Source organism: Balaenoptera borealis (genome assembly GCF_965194805.1).
Source record: "Balaenoptera borealis genome assembly, chromosome: 4".
NCBI classification, from domain to species: Eukaryota; Metazoa; Chordata; class Mammalia; order Artiodactyla; family Balaenopteridae; genus Balaenoptera; species Balaenoptera borealis.
Genome location: NC_138861.1, coordinates 76039612 through 76066336, shown reverse-complemented (window position 1 = coordinate 76066336; position 26725 = coordinate 76039612). Strand labels below are relative to the sequence as shown.

The 26725-nt window shown below is 43.7% G+C and overlaps 1 protein-coding gene across 4 annotated transcripts in view; it reads left to right on the top strand.

Moving 5' to 3' along the window:
- Positions 1-9882: 9882 nt before the first annotated feature.
- The window catches only part of KIT (KIT proto-oncogene, receptor tyrosine kinase), an 84793-nt gene continuing 67950 nt past the window's right edge, over positions 9883-26725 (top strand). For all 4 annotated transcript variants that reach the window (XM_082390125.1, XM_082390123.1, XM_082390124.1 and 1 more), the window contains exon 1: positions 9883-10050. In XM_082390125.1, coding sequence (XP_082246251.1) covers positions 9984-10050 — 67 coding nt within the window. In that variant the 5' untranslated portion in view covers positions 9883-9983. The remainder of the gene's footprint in view (positions 10051-26725) is intronic.

Here is a 26725-nt window from a genome sequence, read left to right as displayed (position 1 = left end):
AAAAAAATATGTATGTATTTATTTATTTGGCTGCATCGGGTCTTAGTTGCAGCATGCGAACTCTTAGTTGCGGCATGCGTGCGGGATCTAGTTCCCTGACCAGGGATCGAACCCTGGGGCCTCTGCATTGGGAGAGCGGAGTCTTAGCCACTGGACCACCGGGGAAGTCTCAGGACTCTATTTTTAATATTAGCACAATGCTATTACCTTAAAAATAACAATAATGTCATCAAACAGCCTGTCAGTGTTCAAATTGCTTGTCCCATTTAACGCACATTTTTTTAATAGTTGATTTGCAGCAAGCAACTTTTGAACTTTCAACAAGTACAAGACACTGTGGAAGACACAGAGATGGTGAGAAACAATCCCCGCCCTTTGGTTCTGAACAGTTGAGGATGAAGTTGAAAACCTATTATCAAAGTGAAACAAACATGCACTGTGTGCCGAGGCAAGCAGCACAGGATGGATGTTTGCTCATTGGCTGCCTGGGTTCAAGCTTACCTCCACCACTTACTAATCAGGTGACTGTAACGAAGTCACTTGACCTATGGGTGCCTTCCTCTCCTTATCTGTAAAATGGGGCGAATGATAGACTGACCTCTAAGGGTTGTTTGGAAAAGAAATGTGTTAATACAGACAAACACTTCAATCAGCACATGAAACATCGTAATTACTTAATAAACATTATCTATTATTATTATATCCTGAAATGGTTATGACCCATTAATAAGTCTTAAAGGCATTTTATAGTAGAAAGGTGGGCAGTTCTGGTTATTATGGCATGAATAATTATAATACACAATAATAATTATTATGTATGAGGATGATGATGATAATTTTGGCCAGGACTGATTTTTTTTTAATGTGCAAGTCAATGAAAATTAATGGACTTTAGGGGCTTCCCTGGTGGTGCAGTGGTTAAGAATCTGCCTGCCAATGCAGGGGACACAGGTTCGAGCCCTGGTCCGGGAAGATCCCACATGTCGCAGAACAACAAAGCCTGGGCGCCACAACTACTGAGCCTGCGCTCTAAAGCCCACGAGCCACAACTACTGAAGCCCGTGCGCCTAGAGCCCGTGCTCCGCAACAAGAGAAGCCACTGCAATGAGAAGCCTGCGCACCGCAGCAAAGACCCAATGCAGCCAAAAATAAATAAATTTATTTAAAAAAAATTAATTGACTTTGTCAATCACAATTTGCAAGTGATTTTGCACTTGCATCCTCTCTCTCTCTATCTCTCCCTTTCTCTGGGTTCACACCTCCTTCAAGCTGAGGGCAGAAAGACTCAATCCCTGCAGACACATGTCCAAGGCGTTTCTGTCTTAAAGGGCCCAAGGGATAGAAGAGATCTGATTCCTAATTGAAATGAGGCGGCTGCCGAGAGGTTGCTATCATCTTTATGCTCAGGATAACCATTCACCCCGGAGGGTTTGGTTTATGCCTGTTGTCCCCTTTCACTCCCCAAAGTGTCTCAGACCTCTTCCTCATGCCCGTCCCTACCCCTTCCTGCCCTGTATATATACCCCCATCTCCACAGACACTTTAACCACTGAAGGCCTGAGGACGAGCCACGAGCAGAGCTACTTCTGTCCCTGGAAATGGTTTCTGCTACAGCACTGGTGTAACAAGGGCCATGCTCGCATTACTATCCCTTCAGTTGTGGAAATAGTTCCTATCAATCAAGAATGAGGGGACTTCCCTGGCGGTCCAGTGGTTAAGACTCTGCGCTTCCACTGCTGGAGGCACGGGTTCGATCCCTGGTCGGGAACTAAGATCCCGTGTGCTGTGTGGCAGGGACAAAAAAAAAAAAAAAAAAGAATGAGGGGAGTTTGGGATTAACACATACACACTGCTATACATAAAATAGGTAAACAACAAGGACCTACTGTGTAGCACAGGGAACTATACTCAATATCTTGTAATAATATATAATGGAAAAGAATCTGAAAAAGAATATATATATGTATAACTGAATCACTTTGCTGTACACTTGAAACTAACACAACATTATAAATTAACTATACTTCAATTAAAAAAAAAAAGAATGAGGGGTGGGTCCCTAATCTGAGATTATTTAGTTGCAAATTTCAAGAACTGTTCAGTAGATTAAACAATTCTGCTCCCTCCCTCCCTCACCAATCAGGAGACCTGATTTACATGTACTCTTTTTTGTGTGTGTTAAATACGTTTTTCCTCCCAGTATTTTCTTGACCGTTTAATACTTTTAATCGTAAAGCAAGTTCTTCTTCCTTCCTTACTTCTGCAATGTGACTTCTTTATCAGATCCTAAGGAAAACGTCAAAAGGTGAAAAGATCATGGCATTCAGTATGAGATTAAGACAGATTTGGATTATACAAATTTATGACAATAATAATTCCAGAAAAAGAAGCTGGATTTCATGGAGGCTGAATAAGCCCTGGTAAAATAAAAATTATAGGAAAAGGCACCCAGTTACATAGTTCATCCGTAATTCCATCTTGCAGACATTCGGTGACGACTGTGTGCATCGTGGCTTCGTTTTGGGCAAGCCCTTCAGCGAGACCCACAGCTGAATTACAGCACAGTTTCCTCAAAGAATGTATTATTTAGTGGAGAGAGGCTGTGACAAGGTTACGAATAATTCTAATAAAAGGCAGTGAAAGATATATGACTTTAAGAGATGCCTGAACAATGTGCTGTGGGGATTTATGGAACACAAATGTGACTCTGAAGTTTAGAAATACTCCTAATTCTGGGAAGTAGCATGGATTTAGATAAGAGGCCCTATTGAGTTGTTTTCTGTTTATTCTTTTTTTTTTTTTTTTATAATTTTAGGAGAATTCTTTTTTTTTTTTTAATTTTATTTATTTATTTATTTATGGCTGTGTTGGGTCTTCGTTTCTGTGCGAGGGCTTTCTCCAGTTGTGGCAAGTGGGGGCCACTCTTCATCACGGTGCGCGGGCCTCTCACCATCGCGGCCTCTCTTGTTGTGGAGCACAGGCTCCAGACGCGCAGGCTCAGTAATTGTGGCTCACGGGCCTAGTTGCTCCGTGGCATGTGGGATCTTCCCAGACCAGGGCTCGAACCCATGTCCCCCGCATTGGCAGGCAGACTCTCAACCACTGCGCCACCAGGGAAGCCCCTGTTTATTCATTTTTGTACAGTGCCCCAGGAGGAGCAATTGCTGTTAAGTATGATAAAGTAATCTTTTAGTGTCATCTTTTAAGTACTAAAAAAATATATATACATATTTAAGTATTAAATATTAAGTACTAAAAATATATATTTAAGTACTAAATATTAAGTACCAAAATATATGAATATGTATATATTTATGTATACATATAAATGACTCTAGGATTTTAAAATTGACACCTCCCACCCCCCTGCAACTTTTCCCATTTCTCACTGGACTCCTCCCTTCTGTTTTCTAATGTTAATTCCTCCATCTTGACTTTAGATTCTGGTTTTTTTGTTTTGTTTTGTTTTTTGTTTTTGCCACGATGCCCGGTTTTGGGATCTTAGTTCCCAACCAGGGATCTAACCCGGAAGACAGTGAAAGCACTGAGTCCTAACCACTGGACCACCAGGGAATTCCCTAGATTCTGTTTTCATCTCCCCTTCTCAATCATCCTCCCCCACCAGCTGGATCTTCCAAATCTCCCTCTTCTGGTGTTTTCACCTCAGCCTACAAACTGCTCAAGCCCTCCCAATCTCCCTTTGATCCCTTGCCCCATCCCCTCCTTTTTTATACCATTCGATTTCTTGAAAACGTACCAAGCAATAAATCTTGGATCCATCTCTTCACCTCTAATGTATTGCTCAACCCACTGCAGCCTGAATTCTGGCGTCACAAACTCTGTTTGTCTGTGTGTCTGAGTGTGAGAGTATAGATTTAGTCACCAATGACCTCTAGGTTAACCAGGGAGGTGAGTTATCACAGGAATTAAGTACAGGAGCTATGGAGTCAGCCTCCAGGGGTTCGAATCCTGGTGTAAGTTTATTGCAAGTTACTTAACTTCCTTGAGCCTCAGTTTCCTCAGCTATAAAGTAGGGGAGACCAAGAGTACCTACCTGGTAGAGTTATTGTGAGGGTGAAATGGGCTAGTTTATGTAAATAATTTGGAACTGGCTAGGCGTTGCCAGTTCTTATTATGATTACAGACCAACTGATGCTTTTCTGTCTTTATCTTATTTAACTTCCCTAAGAGATAGGCAACACCTGAACACTCCCACTCTCCTGAAAACTTCTTGTGCCACAGCCCTCTCTGTGTTTGCCTTTCTGACCCTTGCTTATCAGGATCCTTTGCGGGATTCTCTTTTTCTGCTTGTCCCTTAAATGTGGGTGTTGCCCTAGGTGCTGACATCAGCCCTCTGTTTTCCTCAAGGGGGACACTCCATCTGGGGTGACCTCATCCAAACCCTCGGCTGCAGCCACCTCCCTATGGCCTGGCCTGTGCTGAGCTCCAGGCCTGGGTGTCTAGCTGTCACGACATCCACGAGCACCTCAAACCCACCAGGCTCAACTCCTTCACTTTCCATTAAAAACCTGCTTCTGTGTCTTGCTGAAGGGAAGCGTGTTGGAGCTGACATCAGAAATCGGTCCCTCTTTCCACTCACCTTCCACAGTACTGTTGGGGATCAAGGCCTACAGGTCTGCTCAGCATCTCTCTTTTTCACCCCCTCTCACCACTCTCACCTCCACAAACTTAACCCAGTTTACCACTCCTCCTGTGGATCACCGCATTAGGCTCCTATTTTCTCAAGTTTTGGCCCCTTTCCGTACATCCTTCACTGCGTCTTCCCACTATCTTTTCAAAATGTTAACCTTATCACATCTGGCCCCAGAGTAAAGTCCTTTGGTGACTCTTCATAGCTTCACCCTTCATCAGAGGATGAAGGTCATGATTCCTGGCATGAATAGCTCTTGTTTATCTCTGTGGTCTCAACGCTTCCCTCCCTGTGAGGCCCCACTTCCTAGCTGTGCTGCAGTACTTGTGGTTCACATGCCTCGCGCTGGTTCTTGCCTCTAGCCCTTCGCATGCGTGCTTCCTGCCTCTCCTCTGGATGCCTCAGAATCTGCCATCTCTTTGGGGGAGCTTCATGAAGCCACTGTACATGATCAAGGTGCTCTTCTGTGTTCAAACATCACCCTGTGCAGAGCTCTGTTAGAGCACCTGTATAACCATTTCATCTTTGACCCCCTTATGTGTCTCTCTTCTTTCTCTGCAAATCCCATGAGGACAGCATCTCTGTCTTGTCTAACTCTGCATTCCCAGCACCAAATAGAGCACATCTGGCACATAGAAGGTGTTCAATCAATACCAAGTGAAAGCTTGAACTAAGAACATACATTATCTTTTTTCATCCTCACAAACTGTGAGGGTTATCATTAGTATAGAGTCTACCAATAAGGATCATATACTCATTTCTCCCATTTGATGGACAAAAGACTTTCAAATCGTTACTGGAAAAACAAGGTCTATTAAGGAGCAAACTTGAAAAGGATTATTCCCTCGATGTAGCAATTCCACCTCTAGGAATCTATCCTAAATAATTAATAGGAGGCAGGGAAGTTTCATTCACCAAGATCTTCATCACCAAGTAATTTATGATAGAAGAAAACTGGAAAAAAATAGAGAAATGATTAAACATCCAGAATTATGGTATATAAATAGGACTGACTGAACATTGTATTACCATTATATGGTATGTTTCCAAAGAATTTTTAATGATCTAGGACAATGCTTGTGTTATGATTAGTGAAAAAGCTAGAAAGAAAATTAGCAAATATTGTAAAATCAAATCATATAATGAAAAAAAACCCCTTAGAATAGGCAGAGAAAAAAGACTTGAAAGAAACATACCAGGGACTTCCCTGGTGGCGCAGTGGTTGGGAGTCTGCCTGCCAATGCAGGGACATGGGTTCGAGCCCTCGTCCGGGAGGATCCCACATGATGCGCCCGTGCGCCACAACTACTGGAACTGCGCTCTGGAGCCCTTGAGCCACAGCTACTGAGCCCATGTGCCACAGCTGCTGAGGCCCGAGTGCCTAGAGCCCATGCTCCTGTGCACCGCAATGAAGAGTGGCCCTCGCTCGCCGCAACTAGAAAGGGCCCGCGAGCAGCAACGAAGACCCAACATAGCCAAAGAAAGAAAGAAAGAAAGAATTGCTTTGCTTGGCTCTGTAAAAAAAAAAAAAAAACATCCCAAAATGAACTCTTCAGTAATTATACCTTGGGTGATTTTTGTTTTGTTTTGTTCATTATAATTTTTGGTATTTTCTAAATTTTCTACAATAAGCATCTTTACTTTTACAATCAGAAATATAAAAAATCTTCAAATTACAGATTTGGGCTGTGTGAGACTATACTGAACACTTTGGGTTCTCTTTGTGCAGCATCATTCCTCCTTCTCCTGTTGAGAGGACCTCGCTTTTTCTTTGAGAACACAATCCTCCACATTCCCTCGTGATGTGGATGAAGTGGGCCCCCAACCCTAGCTCCAGGGATGGGCATGTGACCCAGGCCTGGCCCATCCTCATGTTCCATCTGTTTGGCTTCAGTGACTGGTTCTAGATGGGCATGTGACCTAAACCAAATCAGTACTTCTGCAGGAGATGTTCCTGAGGGCAGAAAAGCTCTGCTTGCATTGGTACTAATGAGCTGTAAGTCTAGAGCTGCATATGAGGTCAGGGAAGCAATACAGGAAAGCATTGCTGAAGGATGGAGATGAAAAGGAATGCATGTGTGTTCACACACACACACACACACACACACCACCTTCAAGTCTGATGACTTTGAGCTCGTAGATCTAGGAAAGTCTGGGACATTATCACCCCTGGACTTTCCAGTTATCTGGGCTAATACATTTTAGGTTTCTTTGTTGCACAAACTAGTTTGCAACTTCTACAAGTTGCAGTCAAGAGTTCTCATTAATACAATTACGAAAACAATAAAAATACATAAAGTATAATCCATGAAAGGGTCCAGGGCTAATCACAAAACAGACTACAGAACTGGTCCCACACATCCCACCTGAGATATAAAACATTTCCATTATTGTAAATGTTTCTACTGGACATGATCTAAAGTATAGTTCATTCCCCTGGAAGTGCACTCATAGCACCTTCTATATGCCTCCTTTTAGTACATAGCTGGCAGGGGGTATTATTAAAAATAGCTAATAACCCTAAAGGCACAAAGACTGGAAGCTCTCTGTTGTGCCTGGCATTAAAACTTTAATTGCTGGATCTGGGGAGATTTGGGGTATCTCAAGGGAGGAGTTGGAGTGAGAGGGTACTAAGGTGTTTAGGAAAGTAGATTTTTTTCCAATCAGTACAGAAAGATTTCAATATTCTACCAACCGATATGGTCAGCCTGAGTGTGTACAGGCTGAACACGAGCCCTGTTAACAGATATTATAGTTTCTTATTTGGGTATCTGTTTTTCCTCCTGGAACAAGAATCCCTCTAGGTAGAGACTCTGTCTTACTGATTTTTGTAGCGTGTGCCTACCTAGGTGCTCATAGGTGTTTTTGAATGGTGAACATGAATGATAGTCCAGCATTGTATAATTCCCTATTCTGTTTTTTATTTTTTTTTCTGATAGACGTTTCCTGCCTAGAATTAAATTGCAATATGGTCTCTTTTCAGCCACTCTTCTGAAGACTTGTTATCCTCTCCAGTATCAGTTGATTGAAGAAGAAAATTGTAAATTTTCTCTTTCAGGCAAAATGTTGATATTTTTAACACATAGTGATTTTTTTCCCCACTACAAATGATTTTAGAAATAAATCAAGATCCTAGAAACTTATGATTGCTTTGAGTGGTAGCTTTTATCTCTGTCATTTTAAGAAGAAGATGTGGTCTGATGGCCCTGAGCACAGAGCCCTTTGAATTTCAGTACTCCCACAGCTGTGTCACTTGAACCATTTGCTAGGACATTGGGGTGTGGGTTCCCACACTCGACTGTAAGGATTGCGGCAGGACCCACACCTGTCTATGAACAATGGTCCTCCCAGTGCCTAGCCCCTCCTTGTTCACAGTAGACACTTAGATGCTTATTGAATGAATAAATAAAAACATTTAAAGAGAGGCGACCATATATATTGATGAAGTAATGATAATTTTTAAGTGATTAGCTTTTTAAAAAAATTTTATTTAATTAATTTATCTATTTTTGGCTGCATTGGGTCTTCGTTGCTGTGCACGGGCTTCCTCTAGTTGCAGCAAGCGGAGCTACTCTTCTTGTGGTGCACAGGCTTCTCATTGTGGTGGCTTCTCTTATTGCAGAGCAGGGGCTCTAGGCACAGGTGCTTCAGTATTTGTGGCTAGTAGGCTCTAGAGCGCAGGCTCAGTAGTTGTTACTGAGCGCCCGGGCTTAGTTGCTCTGTAGCATGTGGGATTTTCCCAGGCCAGGGCTCAAACCCCTACCTCCCCTGAATTGGCAGGCGGATTCTTAACCACTGCGCCACCAGGGAAGTCAAAGTGATTAGCTTTAAAAGTCACTTTTCTTAAACCAATTTAGGTCCTATCAACATCGAACAGGTGAGCTTTCAATATTCAATAAAGGGGGTGGCAGAGAATTGGTTAATTATAAATTTTGGCTGCTACTTTAGAGAAGAGTCTAGGTGTATCTAAATTATTCCATAGCTTTTTATTATGGGCACTTCCCATTTCTTTTCCATTCTGAAGCTTTCTGGAGAGGTGTTTACTGATTTATTAGAATGCACAGGGAAAGCTCATCATAGCTGGGGTCAGTCTTATAATGACTGGGTCTCCCCTCTTTTAGCTGTGTGATCTTGGGCTACTTTTAGAATTGAAATAATATACATATCTGTTCCACGACCTCACAGGGCTGTTACTGTGAGCATGAAATAGCATTCAGCGTAAGGAGGAACTATAAAACCCTATACAGATACTGTTGTTTCCTTGGGTAAAGCACTTCCTAGGCCGTGAAACTTGGCTTAAGAGGATCATTTTACCATTGTTTTGCCTTGGTACAGGCTAGGGCAGCTAGGAGGAACACAAGAATACCCACCCCTGTAACTGTCGTCTGATAGAGAGGCAGAGAAACCCTACAGAAGGAAAAAAAAAAAAAAAAAAAAGGCGCCCAGAGGGCTTCTAGAACAACGACTTTGGCGCAAATGGGTTTAAAAACTCGGGCTCCCAGAGTAAACTTCTCAAGGCCCCTTCCCACCCCAAAGCCCCAGTCTCCAGAAAGGTCTCAGCAGGGGCTTGTTGGGCAGAGGCCACGCCCACCAATAGAAACCAACTGTGATCTTACAGGTTGAGGAGCAGGTGGAGAAACTGAGCAGTAATAATTACCTACGCCTGGGCTCAGCTTTTTACCGTGGCGCCCGGCGCCACGCTTGGTCCCCCTCGAATAACAGGAATAGAGAAGAATGTCGGGGCCCAATCCCATCGCCCCCCGTCCCCCCGTTCCTGTCCCCCGCACCACCTCCACCACTAGCGGCGTCCAGCCTCCTCCCTCGGGAGCGTGCTCGAGGGGCGGAGGCGGACCTTTATTGTCTGGGGAGCACCTGCCAGGTGGCGGGCCGGTCCCCTGATGTGCGCGTGGTGCCCAGCTTCACAAAGCGAGCGGGCAGCGGCACTCTCGTCCGGGTACCGCCTCTGGCAGCTCTACCATATCACAGGAGAGAAGAGGTGGAGAGATGAAGGGGCTCTGGGGTCAGGAACGGGCGGCGAGGGCCGGCGTGCTCGCTCGCTACCCGCGGGCTCGGTCCCCCGGGATCAGCACGTCGAAGGAGCAGGGGTCAGACGCCGCAGCCAGGGAACAAGACCCAGGAGTGGGGGAGGGAGGGAGGGGAAGCGAGGAGGGGCGCGGAGAAGGGGCGTGGCCGGCACGCAGTGGGAGGGCGCTGGGAGGAGGGGCCGCTGCTCGGCGCTCGCAGCTCTGGGGGCCCGGCTTTGCCGCGCTCCGTGCACTTGGGCGAGAGCAGGAACGTGGAACGGAGCTCTGCTCCCAGCGCAGCCACCGCGATGAGAGGCGCTCGCGGCGCCTGGGATTTCCTCTTCGTCCTGGTGCTCCTGCTCCGCGTCCAGACAGGTGGGAGGGCGCTGCGGGCACCCGGACCGCGTCCCTCGGCTCACCCTGTGCCCCCCTAGGGCCCGAACACGTTGGGGTGTGTCGGGAGAGGTGGCTGCCGGCCCTCTGGTGCCGGGGCATTTCAGCCTCCGGGAAGATTCGGGGCGGCCCTGGGACTCTCCTGCGCCCTGCCCTGCTCACCTGCGCAGGGAGCCCCCTGTCGCTGGTGGTGGGCGCGCTGAGCTGGGGGTCTTCCGGGAATGGGGGCGGCGAGGGGGGCTTAGGCTGAGGGAGGTGAGGCTGAGGGCAGCGGGTTGCGTGCGAGTTTGGGGATGCTTTTGTGCGGAGGGTGAGCGGGCGCAGAGGCGGGCGGCGAAGGGCTTCGCACCCAGCGCGTTAATCTCCGCCGGGCGAGGCGCGACCGCTGCTTCCTTTTGTTAAAAGTTGTGCGTGTGTGACCGGCGCACCGGAGGACCGGCCGGCAGGTTCTCAGCCGCGCGGAGGGCGAAGTTGGAGGAGAGCCTTTTCTTTGCTCTGCGGCGCCTGCTTTCCAAACCGCGGCGCTCTTTGTGCCCCAGAGCAGGAGACGGACCCGCTGCGTCTTCTGCTTCAGGCGCCATCCTGGACCCGAGTCGAAGACTGCGTTGTCCCCGGGTCCTCCGTTTATGCCTTTTGCACGGGGAGCGTACCGCGTGCGGCTCTGTGGCCGCGAACCTGGAGGTGCGGCTCCGGAGACAACTTGGGTAGGGCGTGTGGAAAACAGCCGCTAGGTTGCAGACTTTTTGCTTTTGTAGATTCCGTGCCCGAGGCTCGCCCCTTTCTGCCGGGTGCCGTTTCTTTCCTGCAACGCGCCTCGGAGCGGCTGAGGGCTGCGTTTGCTGCCTGCTCCCGGGGGAGGCGGGGACGGTGCGCCGGGACACTGCGGTCCCTGACCCCAGCCGCCACCCACTCACGGCCAGAGTGCCCGGCCAGGCTGGCAGGGCTCTGCAAGCCCCTCTACACGGTGTCTGCGACCTGTAATCGCAGGTCCTTGTTTTCTTTGGGAATTTTGAGATTCGCAACACCCCCTCCCATATGATATCTCTACTGAAGGGCTGCCTGAGGTGACGGGTGGGAGATGGAGTGGAACTTTCTGCAAATCTTACTTACATATTAAAGCTGTTATGAAAATCGGTTATATCTGCGCGGGAACTGGGGTCTTCAGGTGGAGGAGGATTTGCAGGCTCCTGGAAGCCCTCAGATTCCTGCCCCTTCTCTTTTTTTCTGGGCGTCGCTGGTGCGCAAGCGAGTGCAGGTCGCCCGGCTAACCCCTGAAGCCCTGCTTTTTCCCAGGTCATTTTTTTTTTTTTTTTGACCTTTAAGGCTAACTTGATGATGTAAGGATAGAAAGTGAGTCTGAACTGGAATTCAAGGGCTCCAAAGGAAGCATCGCTATGAACTATTGTGGGACTCTATCTACTGCTGATCAGTTTTCTCATGAAGTCTTAAAATGCAGCCTTCCCCTTCCCAGTCTTAAAAGGCATTGTGAGGGCTTTCCTGTGGGCGAAGAGAGGTAGGAGGGATCATGAATCAGTGTCCGGATTCCCGTGGTGGATTTGACTGCCTAAGCGTTCAAATTACACGTTTGGTCCTTTCCATCTTTGTGCCTTGACATTTTAATTTCAGTGAAGGGGTGTGCACTGGACCCGACGGGGACACAAGAAAGGTAGACCACACATACTATTTCCCATTTTTAAAATTAAATAAGTCAATTGCTCCCTTATTCCTCATAATTAGCCCACTCCATCCAACAGATTTTTTTGGCAAAGGGGATTTTAAGGTCTGGCTCCTGGGGGGCAGTGTGGTGTAGTGACAAAGGCTTGTGCTGCCTTTCTGGTTCTCCTTTTCTCAGCTTCTATTGGCTGTGTGCCGTTGTGCCAGCCCCTTAAATTTGGGGGAGCCCGGGGTCCTCAACAGGGCAGCAAGGGGTCTGCACCATGAAGGATCCTTTGGGTCCCAAATTCTCCTCTTCCAGCGTTATGAGCGTAGACTCTACACTTCCTCTGAACTCTTTCCCTGAATCCTTCCTGCCTCCTTGAAATTCCACTGCCTCCTGGTCACAGCGACCGCTTGGTGGTGTCCTACTGGTCTGCCTCTGGTTAAAGCAGGGAGATGTGTGTTCCCTCCGGTCCACACATGCTCGCCTACAGTTTCCCTTTGAGGCCTAGGAGGTGCCAACTCTGCAGGACCCTCCATCATCACCACCCCCGCCCCGCCCCAGTGTTTACAACTCCTGTGCCCAGCAGGATGAACCTGCAGTGAAGAGTGAATCATACCCTCCCCTCGTTCCTGCAGGTGTGAGGCTAGAGTCATCCCCAGCAGCTGGACACATAACATTCTGAATTACCATCCTGCTGGAAATAACATGATGGTCTTATAAAAGGGAACCCAGACAATTCATTTATCCCCTTTCTGGTCTTTCCCACCCATCCACACATTTTTTTCTTAAGACTTTATAAACCATTCATGCTGTGCTATTGCAACACGTTTTCTAGGGTGCCTCCAATTTCACATTAGTGCCAGACCCAGTGCTGGGACCTTTGCCTGCAATTTCCAGTCCTCTCAACAAGCCCTGGAGGTAGTCTTGTTACCATCCCTACCATCAAAGCTGGAGAAACTGGCTGAGGATAAGCCAGTTCCCAGAATAATCAGGGGTGAAGCCTGAGATTGGCCCCATATGCCCAGCTGTATATCCAATCACATGATTCCTCAGAATCAGTTGTAAAGTGAGATTTATTTGAAACTATTCTATATCATATGCCAGGCATTGTTGGAGGTTCTGGGAATATAGGATGGCCAAGATCATTACTTTCCCAGTGTTGGTGAAAAAGACCTAGATTGCCTGTCATACGATGTCTGAGTTAGTGTTCTCAATTTGAGGGAAGTATTCATTGAAGGGGGAGTCATTCAGTGATAGCTTCCCTGGGGGGTGTGTAGGCATTTGACGCTGGATATGAGGGCTTTAGGTGTTAGCTGTCCTATTCCAGGTAGAGTCCCTCCGAAATGAAGATGCACTGTCTCTAAAATGATGGTGCAAGTTAGTTGAAATTTTTTTCCACCCCCACTGCAAAAAACTAAAAGTGGTCTTAGCATTATATACTTGTGGCGTACTTGTGAGAGAGAAAACCCCCAGTGATGGGTAACATCATTGGCTGTTTACCCTGGACGAGCACAATGAGATATAATGGCAGCTCAGCACTCAAAGCCTTTCTTTTTCCAAAACAAATGCTTATCAGAAATGTGCCAAGTTATTTTGTGGGCTTCCCTTGGAGCACGTTTACGTACAGATGTTGTTGTGATGGATTTTGCTGCTGTTGTTGACGGCCGTTAGAAGTTGCCCTTAGGATTTTGACTCATTTCCTCAAGTCTCCCCCAGCTGATTAAAGAAAGACACCAGGAAATGAGCCGCGGTGTCCTGAGCGGGAATTCTTGAAGCTGGACTGCAGTGCAGGGACCCCTCAAAGGCAGCGGTCAAGGCTGCAGCGACGTTTTCTCCAGAATGAATTTAGTTTAACAGCTGATAGGCTAGGGAAGTGCTTAATGTTGCTGCATTCACATATGGTAACTTTTTTAAAAAGGGGACTGAAGGACATTTGAAGAAATCCTAAGCATGCAAAATTTCACCTGCAGTCTCTGTAACTTGAATAGATATTTTCGTGGCTGCAAATCCAGAGTGAAGAGGGCCTACAAGGGAGTCACCAGAGGTAAAAGTTTGAATCTAGGGCGAATCCAGTGTAAATCTTTGTTGAAAGCAGAGAGGACTTGTGAGGAAGCCTAGCCTGGCAGCTCTGGTCTCTGACATTTTGGACCCGAGACAGACCATCTTTTGACTTCAGACTCTTAATTGCAAACTCATAGCCCTTGCTTGGATGTGTTTCGTTTGGCCCACATGATGCTTTTTTAGAAAACATTGGGGCAGTATTTAAAATATGGAGAATTTATATCAAGATCTAGATTTCTTTATTCTCTCAAAGAATCGAAACCTCCCCCCCTTTAGATGGGACCTCTACTCTTTCCATTGCTCTAGACAATACCACTCTATACTGCAAGTCGGGCTTTTAGGCATTTAGCCTTGGGTCCCGGTGAGCACAGGTGGGACCACGCAGGTACCTAGTGGAAGGAGCACAGGCCTAAGGAATGAAAACAGCCTTGTATTAGTCTGCTGGCTCCATGACTGACAGCTTTGTGACCTTGGAACAAATTGCTTACCCTTGCTGAGCCTCACTCTTTCATCCTAGTTTTAGCTGTGTGACTTTGGGAAAGTTACTTAACCTCTCTGTGCCAGTAAATATGTGGCTACATATAAAGTTTTTAGAATGGTACTGCCTGGCACGCTCATGGTACAAGCTCAACACATGTCAAGCTCTGTACATATTTATTATCTGTAAATTAGGAATTATTGCTGTCCCTAAAATGGGAATAATGCCTTCTCTAATATGATTACTCTAAAGATCAGAAACAGATTCTTGTAAAGATACTTGGCACAGGGTCTGGGATGGCATAGGCACCTAACAAATGAAGAATCCATGAATATGTAGAATCTGACTATTTCTCTTTATAATCCTTGCATGCAGATACCAATAGGTACTAACTTGACAGCTTTTAAAATGAAATAAACTTTAATTTTTGTCTTGAGTTTTACATAGCTTTTGACAAAACGGTTGGGAATCACTAGTGTTAAAGAGTGAACAGATCTTGGACTATTTTTTTCCCCGGGGGGAAGAAAACCCAGAAGATTTTTTTTTTTTAACATCTTTATTGGAGTATAATTGCTTTACAATGTTGTGTTAGTTTCTGCTGTATAACAAAGTGAACCAGCTATACATATACATATATCCCCCAGAAGATTTCTCCAGTGAAAACATTCATACCTTCTAATTTTTCCATTCATCTTATGCTTTAGCCTTAATGTTTACATTTTGGTTATGAAATGCGTTGGTTAGGTATTTTCCGCTGCATACCTTTCTGACAGGTTTTTAAGGCTTTTGCAAACTTTAAAGTTTAAGCTAAATTGTTATTCAGGGCATGTGGCATCAGAGTTAAGAGTTTGGGCTCTGAAATTGAAAAGTTTATCCAGCTTGGCCTCTTGCCAGCTCTGTGACCTGGGACGAGACCCTTCACCTCTGCTTAAGCTTCAATTCCTCATCTTTAAAATGGGGATGATGGTATAGGCCTACTGAAAGGAGTAAATTAGATCATGCACGAAACACACTTTGCATAGCGTCCCTTACAGGGAAAGCACGGGGACTCCACCATCAGGCTGATTTTATATTTCTTTTTCAGCGTTTGTCTCTTAGAGAAATTTGGAAATGGTTTAAAACCAGATTGTATAGAGGGGTTTCTTTTAGTATTAAGATGAAGCTTATCCATTCAATGTCTAGTTTTTTAAAAGGTTCACAGTTAGTGTTAATGTATACTTCTCTCCCTGGTTCTTTGTTTAACCTTATTCACAGGCTGTTTTCCACTAAAGGGAATACAGCTTTCTGGATAAGAGTTTAGGAGGGGAAAGTTCTGTAAATGGCCCATTTTCTCAATGAATAAGTTAGTGTAGCTCACAGAGGGTCCATGCACCCTATTGCCTTGTAAAGTGGCATTGAAAGCACCTTGAGAGGGAGGAGCTTTTCCGTGACTATATGAGGCCCTTCCCTAGCTGTGAGGGACCAAGCTGAGCTTGTCCGTTGCCCTGGGCTGGACACACAGCAGTGCTCAGGCCATACTGGTTTAACTTCTCTCCTGTTCTCCAGCACTTGTACAGAGCTTTGAACATAGTGAATGCTCAGGCAACATTTCAGATTCAGTTTAACGAAGGATGATCAATCCCTATGCCTTGGTCCTTGGGACTATACGTGTAGGCTCTGGCGGTGGGGTGGGAACAGAGTAAGAGCAGAGCCAACAATTCAAAGAGAGAATTGGTGTCGTGAGAAGTGCAAAGGGCCCAGGCAATATTTCAAAGGAGAGGAGTTTACGTCTTGGTGGGCATGTGATAGAGATCAGGGATCAGTCCATGTGGGAAATAATATTTGACATTAATTTCTAAACTTTAAAAGAGGGTAGAGTGTCTATAGTGGAGGCTTGTGCTGGAAAAAGCTCCTGAAACAGGGAGCAAGAGATGAAGATGTTATTTGAAGATTTTCAAATCTTTCAATTGGTGTTAGGACTTGGGGTAGAGAATTGGAGGCGAAGAGGCTGGAAAGGTGGATTCTGATTAGCCTCAAGTAGCATTGGAGGGGGAGGGTATATTTAGCATTGAGTTTGGTCCAGATTCTGAAAAAAACTTTGAAGTCAAGGCTGCGGTAGACTTGACCCAGTAGTGGCCCTCCCAGCTTTGCTTGCTAGTCCAGGGCTGTTCGCTCTACTATTCTGTCCTGTTAAGTACACTCCCCAACCTGCTCCAAAAACTTGGACATCCCCTTGCTGTGGGCGGCCAGAACTAAGGGAGGGGTGTGAGTGTGTGTGTGTGTTTAAATTTTAGTAAAATGCACGTAACATAAAATTTACCAGCTTGACCATTTTTTTTGGTGTACAGTTCAGTGGTGTTAATTACATTCACATTGTTGTGTAACCCATATCCAGAACACTTACATCTTGCAAAACCAAAACCCTCTACCCATGAAACACTCCCTGAGCCCCTGGCAACCATTATTCTGCTTTCTGTCTGTATGAGTTTGACACTCTAGGGACCTCATTCAGTATTTGTCTTTGTGACTGGCTTATTTCATTTAGCATACTGTCCTCAAGGTTTATCTGTGTTATAGCGCATGTCAGAATTTCCTTCCTTTTTAAGGAAGGCAGTGTATGTATATGTATATGTATGTACCGACCACATTTTTTTCTCCATTCATCCATCGATGAACACTTGTGTTGCTTGCCCCTTTGGGCTATTGTGACGAATGCTGTTATGAACATGGGTGTACAAATATCTAAGGGAGAGTTTCAGAGGGGCCTCTGTTAGGATGGTTAGGCCCACGGCTGAGAGCTATGTGTTGGTGGGGAGCTGGGCAGAGGGACCATCGGTCATACTCTTTAGATGGTTAGGTGGTCTCTGGATGAAGGAGTGAGTGCTTGCGTGTTGGGGTGCATGCTCTGGAAAGAAGGGGGAACACTTAAGAGACATGAGGAAGATAAAGGTGGCAGACTTAGTTACTTTGCTTGGCAAATTTACAGGCATCTTGGATGTGCCAGGCACTGACGAGATTGTGGGGAAGGGGAGCAGGAGCTATTGTGGGTGTGGTAACGGAGATCTGGGGGTGCCATGGAGTTCACAGAAATAAAGCCAAGAAGAGGAGCCCATTTGAAAGAGGGCATATGATGCTGGACTCCGCTATGTTTGTTTATTGATTATTTACAGGCTGCATTTACTTGACACTTAATTTCACAGACACGATGATAGGTATAAATGAAAATCTTCTTAGGGTCAGGTGCATGTAAAAAACTAAACCCCAAAGGTCACAGAACATGGCTCTATAATATTACAGTAGGATTTGGGGATTATAAAGAATTGTGTGTTGCGTACCCATCGTATAACGAAAAGTAAATTTTCATGAAAAGAAATAGGTGGCAGGAAGATAATTCTTCATTTAGTCTCTGCATTAGACTATTTTAAAAGTATGTTTATTGGTTTTCTCAGAGAACAAAATGGATGTTTTAGGCACAGAAGAGGACGTAGAGTTGATTAAAGCTTTGGGAAATAGGCCCTTTGAAGGCAACTTAAAGAATTGGATTTATTAAGCCTGGAGAAGATAAGGTAAAGGAAGGTTTAGTGAATGACAGTCTTCAAATATTTGTAGTATGTGAGTGAAGAATGGGACAAAATGAGAATAGTTTAAATTATAGTTTAAATTGCCCCAGAAAAAAATGGAGGTTTTTTTTTTTTTTTAGGGAATATTCTTTGATTGGAAGGGTTGGAAAAGACTTTATTGTGTTACCAGAGTTATAGGGCCTTGGCTACAGGTATGAGAAAAGCCAAAAGTAATTGTCATTCTGAAATGGTTAGGTCCTGCCCACCTCAGTTGGCTTGATGACCCTTTAAGGGCCCAGCTGAAATCTTTCTAAATAAAATAACCAGCTGTTTTTCTCTCTTCACTGCCTAGGCTGTGGACTGTTTCTCATAAATTCTGGGTAGACTCTAACAGGATCCTCACAGTTTTTGGTTATATTGAAAATAGCCAATAAAGAACCCACACCTAAAAAGGGGTTATTGATCGATCTATTGGAGTTGGGGACAGTGGATCTAACCACAGAATGAACTGTGCAGTGCACGATAGCTTAAGCTGAGTGCCAAAATAAGAAAAACAAGGAAGTTCGGGGTCTAGAGAAATCAGTAATTGACCATAATTAGCCCTAACCTAAGAATGATTGTGCTCTGTGATCACCCGACCGACTGGTGATTTTGAGACACAGCCAGCCATGCTGCATGTAGGCTGACAGATCTGTAAGGGTGAAGGAAGTCCTTTTCCCTTGATTACTCAGGGATGGACTGTTCAGTCTGGGGTTTACCCAGCACCCTCACTTCCCTTCCCACCTGTCCCTTCCCTTTGGTCATTTCGTGGTCATGGCTCAGTGGCACGTTAGATCAGCCAGTGGTCCAGCAGGGGAAGGTGGTAGAAATGAAATTGCAATTGGGCAGTCTCTGGTTGATTACATCATTTCGCTTGTCATGTCAACATGCATGATGATTTCTGAGATGTGATCCCTGCCTTCAAGGAGCCTGGGGTCTGTGGAAACATAAGTGCTTGGTGTAGATGCTAACATAGTAAGATTTGTAATAAGATTTAAATACTAGTGCTGGTCCAGAAGCCAGGACACATATTCATTTGCATTGGGTGGGAGGAATGAGCATCATTTCTTGAGTAGAATGGCTGATTCCAAGGAAGATCTGGGACCTGAGTTAAATCTTGAAGAATGGGGCAGGAATTGGGCAAGGTGTGAACAGCAGAAGTAGAGGTTTACAGTTAGCTGAAAGACTCCCATAGAAAAAAATTTCTGTGGAGACTAGCAGAAGATGAGATAGGATAATTTTTAGGGCACCTGGATTTTTCTTCAATAACTGCAGTATTTCCTGCAGTACCGTATGTGATGAGATTTTTGTTATGTGTAGTCTGGTCAAGTAGGTGCTTACTCAGAGAAATAACTTTAAAAAACGGAAGAGTATAGGTCTCACTTTTGCATGATATTACATATATTGTATGCATAGTGCAAATCCAGAGTAGGTCCACGGATGTGTACTTTGAGTTGCTTTTTTTTTTTTTTTTTTTAAACTTTTGGGTTTTGTTTATTTATTTATTTTTATTTATGGCTGTGTTGGGTCTTCGTTTCTGTGCAAGGGCTTTCTCTAGTTGCAGCAAGTGGGGGCCACTCTTCATCGCGGTGCGCGGGCCTCTCATTATCGCGGCCTCTCTTGTTGCCCAGCACAGGCTCCAGACGCGCAGGCTCAGTAATTGTGGCTCACGGGCCCAGTCGCTCCGCGGCATGTGGGATCCTCCCAGACCAGGGCTCGAACCCGTGTCCCCTGCATTGGCAGGCAGATTCTCAACCACTGCGCCACCAGGGAAGCCCTGAGTTGCTTTTAAGTCCAGGGCTAATTACCCTCCCCTACCTCCTACTCCCCATCACCCCCCAGCCAAGATCACAGATTTTGTAGGCTCAACATCTGATAGTAGCAAGAGATGATCTTTGAGTCTCTGCTTCTTAACAAATTTTAAATATTTATTAAAATGATAAGTTAGGAATGTAACAGTCTGCATAAATTCACTTGTTCAACCAACCAACCAACCAACCAACCAACCAACCCGGCAACAAATGAAACCCCCAAGCCTGATAAGAGTCCTGACTGGCTTAGGCCATCTTGGGATTCTGCTCTAGGTTCCCTAGCCCTGCATTTAGAAGGTAATTAAAAAGGTCATGAGAGATGCTGGTCACTGCCCTTCCCAAAGCAGTGAGCCTTGGGGTGGAGGTGGCTGTTTGCGGGGGGCAGAAATCTATCACTTAAGGAAAAAGTGTGAGTGATGGTACTTCCCAGGGAATGCCTTGTTCTTGACCTAATGGATTAAAAAATAATAGGGAAAATGAAAAGAGAAATCCTTACTTTTTTCCTTGTGTCTCTAAGTTCTTCAGTGAGGCAAAACATCCCACTTCATTTGGGTTTATCCCAGGTGACTCACGTTATTTCAAAGGGTGTTATAAAATTCTTGAAAACAGTCAGGGCTGCCAGTAATTTAAATATGATGGCCTATGTAGACTCGTTAGCAGAGGAATTGCTTTGCAGGGTTAGAACAAAGGTGGCGTTGTCACAAAGAACTTTGGAAATTATTTGGTGTCTCTGTTTATTGGAAGGAAGTATTTATAGAAAGGGATCTAATGTAGATGTGGCTTCTGGGGAAAACATTTACTAGCGATTTTGTGTGGCATTTGGCTGTTATTCTACTTGGCTGGTGCGTGCTTAAAAAAACCCAAAACTATTGTTTAAAAAATTGAAAATTATACTACTTGGAAAGACTATGGGTCTGTTATAAAGTGATAAGTTTTTAAGTTTATAAATGTTAAAATGCATTTCCATCCTAATTTTCACAATGTAGATTTCTTTTTTAACGGCTGATGGAAGATTTTCATTTCAAGGAATGGTCTGGTAAAACTGCACGGACTGGTCTTTCGGCTTTTTGTCATTGTTAAGTCAAACCAGGATTCTTACTCCAAAAATATGTCATTAGAATCACCACTTGAAAACAGTTAATTGGGATGTTTAAAGGTTTTTCTCCTTATTTTAGTATAGTCAGTATATTTACTACAGGGAAATAGTAGACAAGTTTCTAGCTCAAGCAAAATGCATCACTTTCATGAAAAAGAACCTCCCTTTCCAGCTTTTTAAAATAAACTAGCATATGTAGAAGGGTTTATGAATTTTTTAGGAGATCTGAATGTGTAGCCTAATTTCCATTCCAGTCTTTTCAAGGGATAGTATTTTAAATGATCACCATCGTTTCAGAATGACTGCCTTCTAAGAAGAAGCTGGCCAGGATGCCAAAAGAGCTCAGGTAGCGAGCGGCATGCCATCAGGTGAGGACAAGTCCAAGGCAGGTGCAGATGGCTTCTCTCTCCATTCGGAAAACTTGGAACAGCAACTCTGGGCATAAAGCTGTAGTGCTTAAGATTTACAGTTTCATTCTGTTAGTCCCTTCAGTATCTTTTAAACGGACCCTACACGTACCAGGAGTTTATAGATTTGTTCACAAATAATTATTGACGCAGTAGGGGGGCGAGTGGTATAGTTGTAAACACACCAGGCAAAAATCCTTGTCCTCTTGGGGCTTATGTTCTAGTGAATTCTTTTTCTTTCATGAGTCCAGGTCCACAAAGAGCCCAGAAGGAAGAAAAAGTCTAGAGTGTCTCAGAGAAAGCGCCTTCTTTTAGATTTATTTCAGTTTCTTATTATGGTCAATTAAGGAAGGAAGCAGAGAAAGGCAAGGTTTCTCAAAGGGTTGGGGGACAGGGTTCACAGGGAAGGAGGGACCAGAGGAGGCAAAAATGAAATTTGGTTGGGGTGGGTTGGGGAAGGGCCTGGGTCGGGGCCGACTCAGGAGGAGCTTTGTGAGATGTTTGTCACTCGAGTCCTGTCTGCCCCGTCAGTGCCCTTGGAAGGGCTGAGCATCACATGCCAGTCTTCCAGCTTGTCACGGCTCCAGTCTTTGTAACTTCAGCCTCTCCAGCAGGTATGAGGATGTACTGATGAAGGACGTTCCGAAGGGGGTGGCAGAAGTGTCTGCAACGCCGGGGGAACACAGATAGGTGTCTTCACTTTCAGGACTTTGTGGAGCCTTGAATGTGCCAAAGTGCATGGTCCATCTGTGGCTTTGGAACCGTTTTTCCCCAGAATGGACCAGAATGCTTTTTCACAGCTGAGAGAGGATGCTTCAGGGTGGTCCAGGCTGAATGCACTCCAGTATGTCTCCAAGGACTGGAGGCTCTGCACCTCCTTTTTCAATTCTTTCATCTTTTTCTTGTCGAAATCTGACCACCTTCAGTTTTTAATAATACCTGTATTTAACTAATGGCACTTTTGAGTCTGACAGAGCGCCGTTTAGCCACCGTCCGTCATACTGGGCATGGTGTGTCAACTCCCGTGTTGCTGCAGCCAGCCTGGGTGAGGTGACAGGGTGACTTCATCTGACTTTTTGCATTTTAGCCTTAGGGTGGCCTTTCAGAGTTCCATGAAGTGATAAGCCCTCCAGCTTCAAATCAGGGACTCCCCCAGATGAGAATTGACACTGTTGGTGCCCAGAACTGGAAAGTTCCTTCTCTGTCAAGTCTTGGGCATGGAGTAGGATTCGTGCTGCCTTTGGTATTGTTAGTGTTGATCCTCAGGAAGGAATCCAAGATAAAGACTGTCCAGGGACAGAAAGTGATACCCTCTTGAGTTATGGGCAGGAAGGCATCCACTGACCACAGCTGTGATTGAAGGCATTAAGGTAGATACTCAGGTGCTTGGTACCATGTCAGTTAACAATTTTGATGAAACCAACAGCTTTAGGTATACAAGTGTGGATGCCTAAGTAATTATGAAATCAGTTGCCTTAAAGCACTTGGTTTAGATTTGACAAAAGACTATAGTGTTTCTAAGCCAGAGAATTCTTTTTATCTGATGTCATCATCATTGGTTAGCACCTATTGTTTTGGGTGAGAATTTCAGGGCCTAAATTTAAATAGACCCTGTTTAAGTTTGCTATCAGTTGACTAGGAAAGGATTTAAAGAAAAAGGGGGGTGTCCTATGACTTCTAGGCTGGGTTATTTGAAAACCTATTAGCAGCCATTTTATTTCAAGATGGAGGAATTGAATCTCACGTTAACTTTAAAAAATATGTAACTTTAAAATACATAGAAATGTAAGTATATGTATATTTATCATGGGACCATCTCACACACGGAGGATAGTGAACGAACCCTCATATACCTATCATCCAGCTTCAGCAGTTGGATCAACACCAGTCTTTCTGCTTTACATCTACCCACTTCATCCTCCCATTTTTCTTTGGCTGCCCCATGCGACTTGTGGGATCTTAGTTCCCCGACCAGGAAACGAACCCGGGTCCACAGCAGTGAAGGCCCATGTCCTAACCACTGGACCGCCAGGGAATTCCCCCCATCCTCCCATTATTTTGAAGCATAAGCATCATAGAATTGCATTTGTGAACATTTTCAGTACGTAGCTCTAAAATAGAAAGGTTCCCTTCCCTAAACATAATGGTAATGCCAATGTCACGGCCTTCCAAAGCAATAAAATTCCACAGTGTCATTGAGTAACCAGGATTCACATTTCCCTTATTGAAAATAAATATAAAAACATAGATGAATATATTAAATATTTGATAGACTCTAAGCAAGAGCCATATATGGCAGTTTGTTGATACGGCCTTTTAAGTCATTTCTTATTTATAGGTTCTATTCCCCAATGTTTGTTGAAGAAAACTGAGGATTAGTCCTGTGCAGTTTTCCACAGTCCTAATGCTGCTGCCTGCTTTCCTGTGGTGCTGTTTAACATGTTCTCTGTTCCCTGAATTTCCTGTAAATTGGTCATTTAGAGGTTTGATTTCTTTTTTAGTAAGACGACTTAATAGATGGTGTGTTCCTCTATTATTCTATTTTCTTTCCCTTTTTTGGATATACCATTGGGTACTTACAAAGATGACTTAATAGATGGTGTGTTCCTCTATTATTCTATTTTCTTTCCCTTTTTTGGATATACCGTTGGGTACTTACAAAGATTGTGTTGGGTACTTACAAAGATTTGTGTACTAATGGTTGCCTTTATACTTATACCTTTATATGATACCCTTGGTTCGCTCTTTCTGGGGCCCTATTTTCTATTGGTTTCCTTCTGTGAGTAACAATTTAAATTAGCTAGTAGCCTATTCTTTCCTCTCCCTTTTCTCCCCTATTTGGGATTTGAAGTAATATCCTTTTACTATAAGGCAATCAGCAAGCATATTCTACTTTGCAGATACTCTCCCTCCCCTAATTTTTCTGATAACTGCACCAAAATTATCAGAATATACAGCAATCACATACTCTGCTGTCTCCTTTGTTACCACCATTTAATCTTAGTTCCACAAGTAAATATATGTTTAATGCTTGCCACTAGTTCTTATGTTCTGTCTTTCCTGACATTTTGGTTTTCTGAAGCTCATCCTCTAACAGATACCTCAGGAAGCATTCATGGGAAGTGTTTCCTGAATTATGTTCACAACAGCTTGTCTGTAGCCTTTGCTTTTATACTTAAAAGTCAGGTTGTCTGATATAAATCCTTGGCTCATCTTTTCTTCACTCAAGGATCTTTAATATTTTACTATATTGTCTTTTGCCATAAAGTGTTGTCAAAGTCTGCTGGAAATCTGATTTTCTTTTCCTCATGTTTAACTTGGTATGTTTGCCTGGATACCCAAAGGCCTGCTTTTTGCCTTTATTCTTTGAAGTCCAGTAGTTCTGTAGTGTTAGATGCTCTGGGTTGATTTTTCCAGGGACATACTGTGCTACTTTAGTAAGTACAGTATCCTCCCATGTCTGCAAGGGGTTGGTTCCAGGACCTCCACAGCTACCAAAATCCTGGATGCTCAAGTTCCTTATATAAAATGGCACAGTACAGCGGGCTCTCTGTATTGTTGTTGTGGAACCTGCAGACACAGAGGGCTGACTGTAATTTCAAACTTTCTTGTGGTGTAGCTTTTGCTGTTTGTTCTATTCTTCTTCTTGGCTTTTGGAACTCCCATTGTGTGTATGTTAGATCTTCTTTGCCTATCTTTTATATTGATCATTTTCTCTCGAAGCCTTTTAATGTCTTCATAATTCGTTTGAATTAAAAAATTTTTCTCCTTTCGATCTTCTCCTTCTGAGACATTATTCATTTTATTTGCTCTTGTGTTCTTTTTATTTACCCTTTATTTCTGAAATGATTTTTTTCTTTCATTTCTAATTCTTAGTTCTTTATCTCCATTTTCAAATCTTCCTTTTTCTCCAGTTCATTTCTTTTTTTTCCTTTTTTTTCTTTTAATTGAAGTATAGTTGATTTACAAGGTTGTGTTAGTTTCTGGTGTACAGCAAAGTGATTCAATTACATATATATATTCAATCAGCTCATTTCTGAGTTTTAAAAATTCTGATTTAGGCTATTCTTTATAGCTTCTTTTTATTTAATTTCTTTTAGCTCATTTTTGAAATATTAGGTTATAGTTTTCATTTGTTTTGTGTCTTTCTGGCATGATTTTATTTTCTATACTAGGGATGTCATTCTGTTCCTTATTTTTTCTTTAAATAACGTATTTGGAATTCAACTGCTATTCTTTTCTGTTGTTCGCTATGAGTTTTTGTATACTCTTAGTAGAGCCATTATAGCTTTTCCAGTTTCACAGTTCTAGAGTACCCACTTAACATTGTTTTCACAAAGTGTTGAAAAAAATGGCCTTTACTTTTCTACACCTAAGGTCTTACTTTTTTTTGGTCTCCGTTCTCAGCCCTTACTTATCTGAACCTTTCCTTTCCTTTGCCCTATTTTACTCACCTTAGATTCATCCTTAGCAGTTTCTCCTCAGTGTGGGGCTTTGACCTAGTTTGTTAGTTCATAGGGATCAGACCTCTCCCACCCCAGAACATTCCAGCCCATTAGAAATACATGGGTCACAATCCCCTTTGTACTTCCTAGGGAAGTTGGAACCTGCAGAGTCCTCTGCCAGCTTCTGTGGGTGTCCCCAGAATGGCCCTCTGAGAATTGCAGTGCGTACCTATCGGCAGTTCTTGAAGCTGTTGGTAGCTTGTCCCCACCTCCTTCATACATAGGGCTCGTGGGGATACCGTATCACCTGGTTTTGTTGTAGATGCTATCCATGGGGTTTTGGGTTCTGCTCTATTTGTCTGTTTTTATAGTTAGGGTGAGTTGGGGATATTCAATAATTATGCTTCCACTACCATCTTGCCAGAATCTGTGCGGACTTTTTAACATAAAATTTGTAGACCTTTGGGTCTACCAAGTCAGGACGAAAGTAGCAAAGTCTTGAAACATTAAATCAGTAGTACCTGCATTTAAAAATAATTTTCTTCCAAAATATAAGAAAGTAGAGAGAAAACTTAATGGTTTTAACTATCTGAAAACTGGCCACTTTATGGGCTACCTAAGCCATATTCTGAGCTTACTGTTTTGTTTTTGAATTTTATTTATTTTTTTATACAGCAGGTTCTTATTAGTTATCTATTTTATACATATTAGCGTATATATGTCAATCCCAGTCTCCCAGTTCATCCCACTCTAAGCTTATTGTTTATGACAAAATGTAATAGTTGAAATCATCTGAGTACCAGGAAGCCCATATCTGAGGAAAAGGTGTAAAGAGTGACACACTTTTGCCATTGTTTGTTTGGTTTGATATTCCTTGAGTTCTGAAGGAGATAATGCTATTTTATAGTTTTAAAAGGATTAAACCACACTTACACTTTTAATACCATCTAATAAAGATAAAATCATTGCTTAATTAGGTGCATTTTTCTCTTTCAGCCTTTTTTCCCCCATTGAAGAATTTGCATATCTCTAATTATAGTCATTTGAAAAAAAAATGCTGCCAGGACTTGACATAATATTAATTTAGATTTCCAAAAATACTAAATTTCCTTTCTCCAACT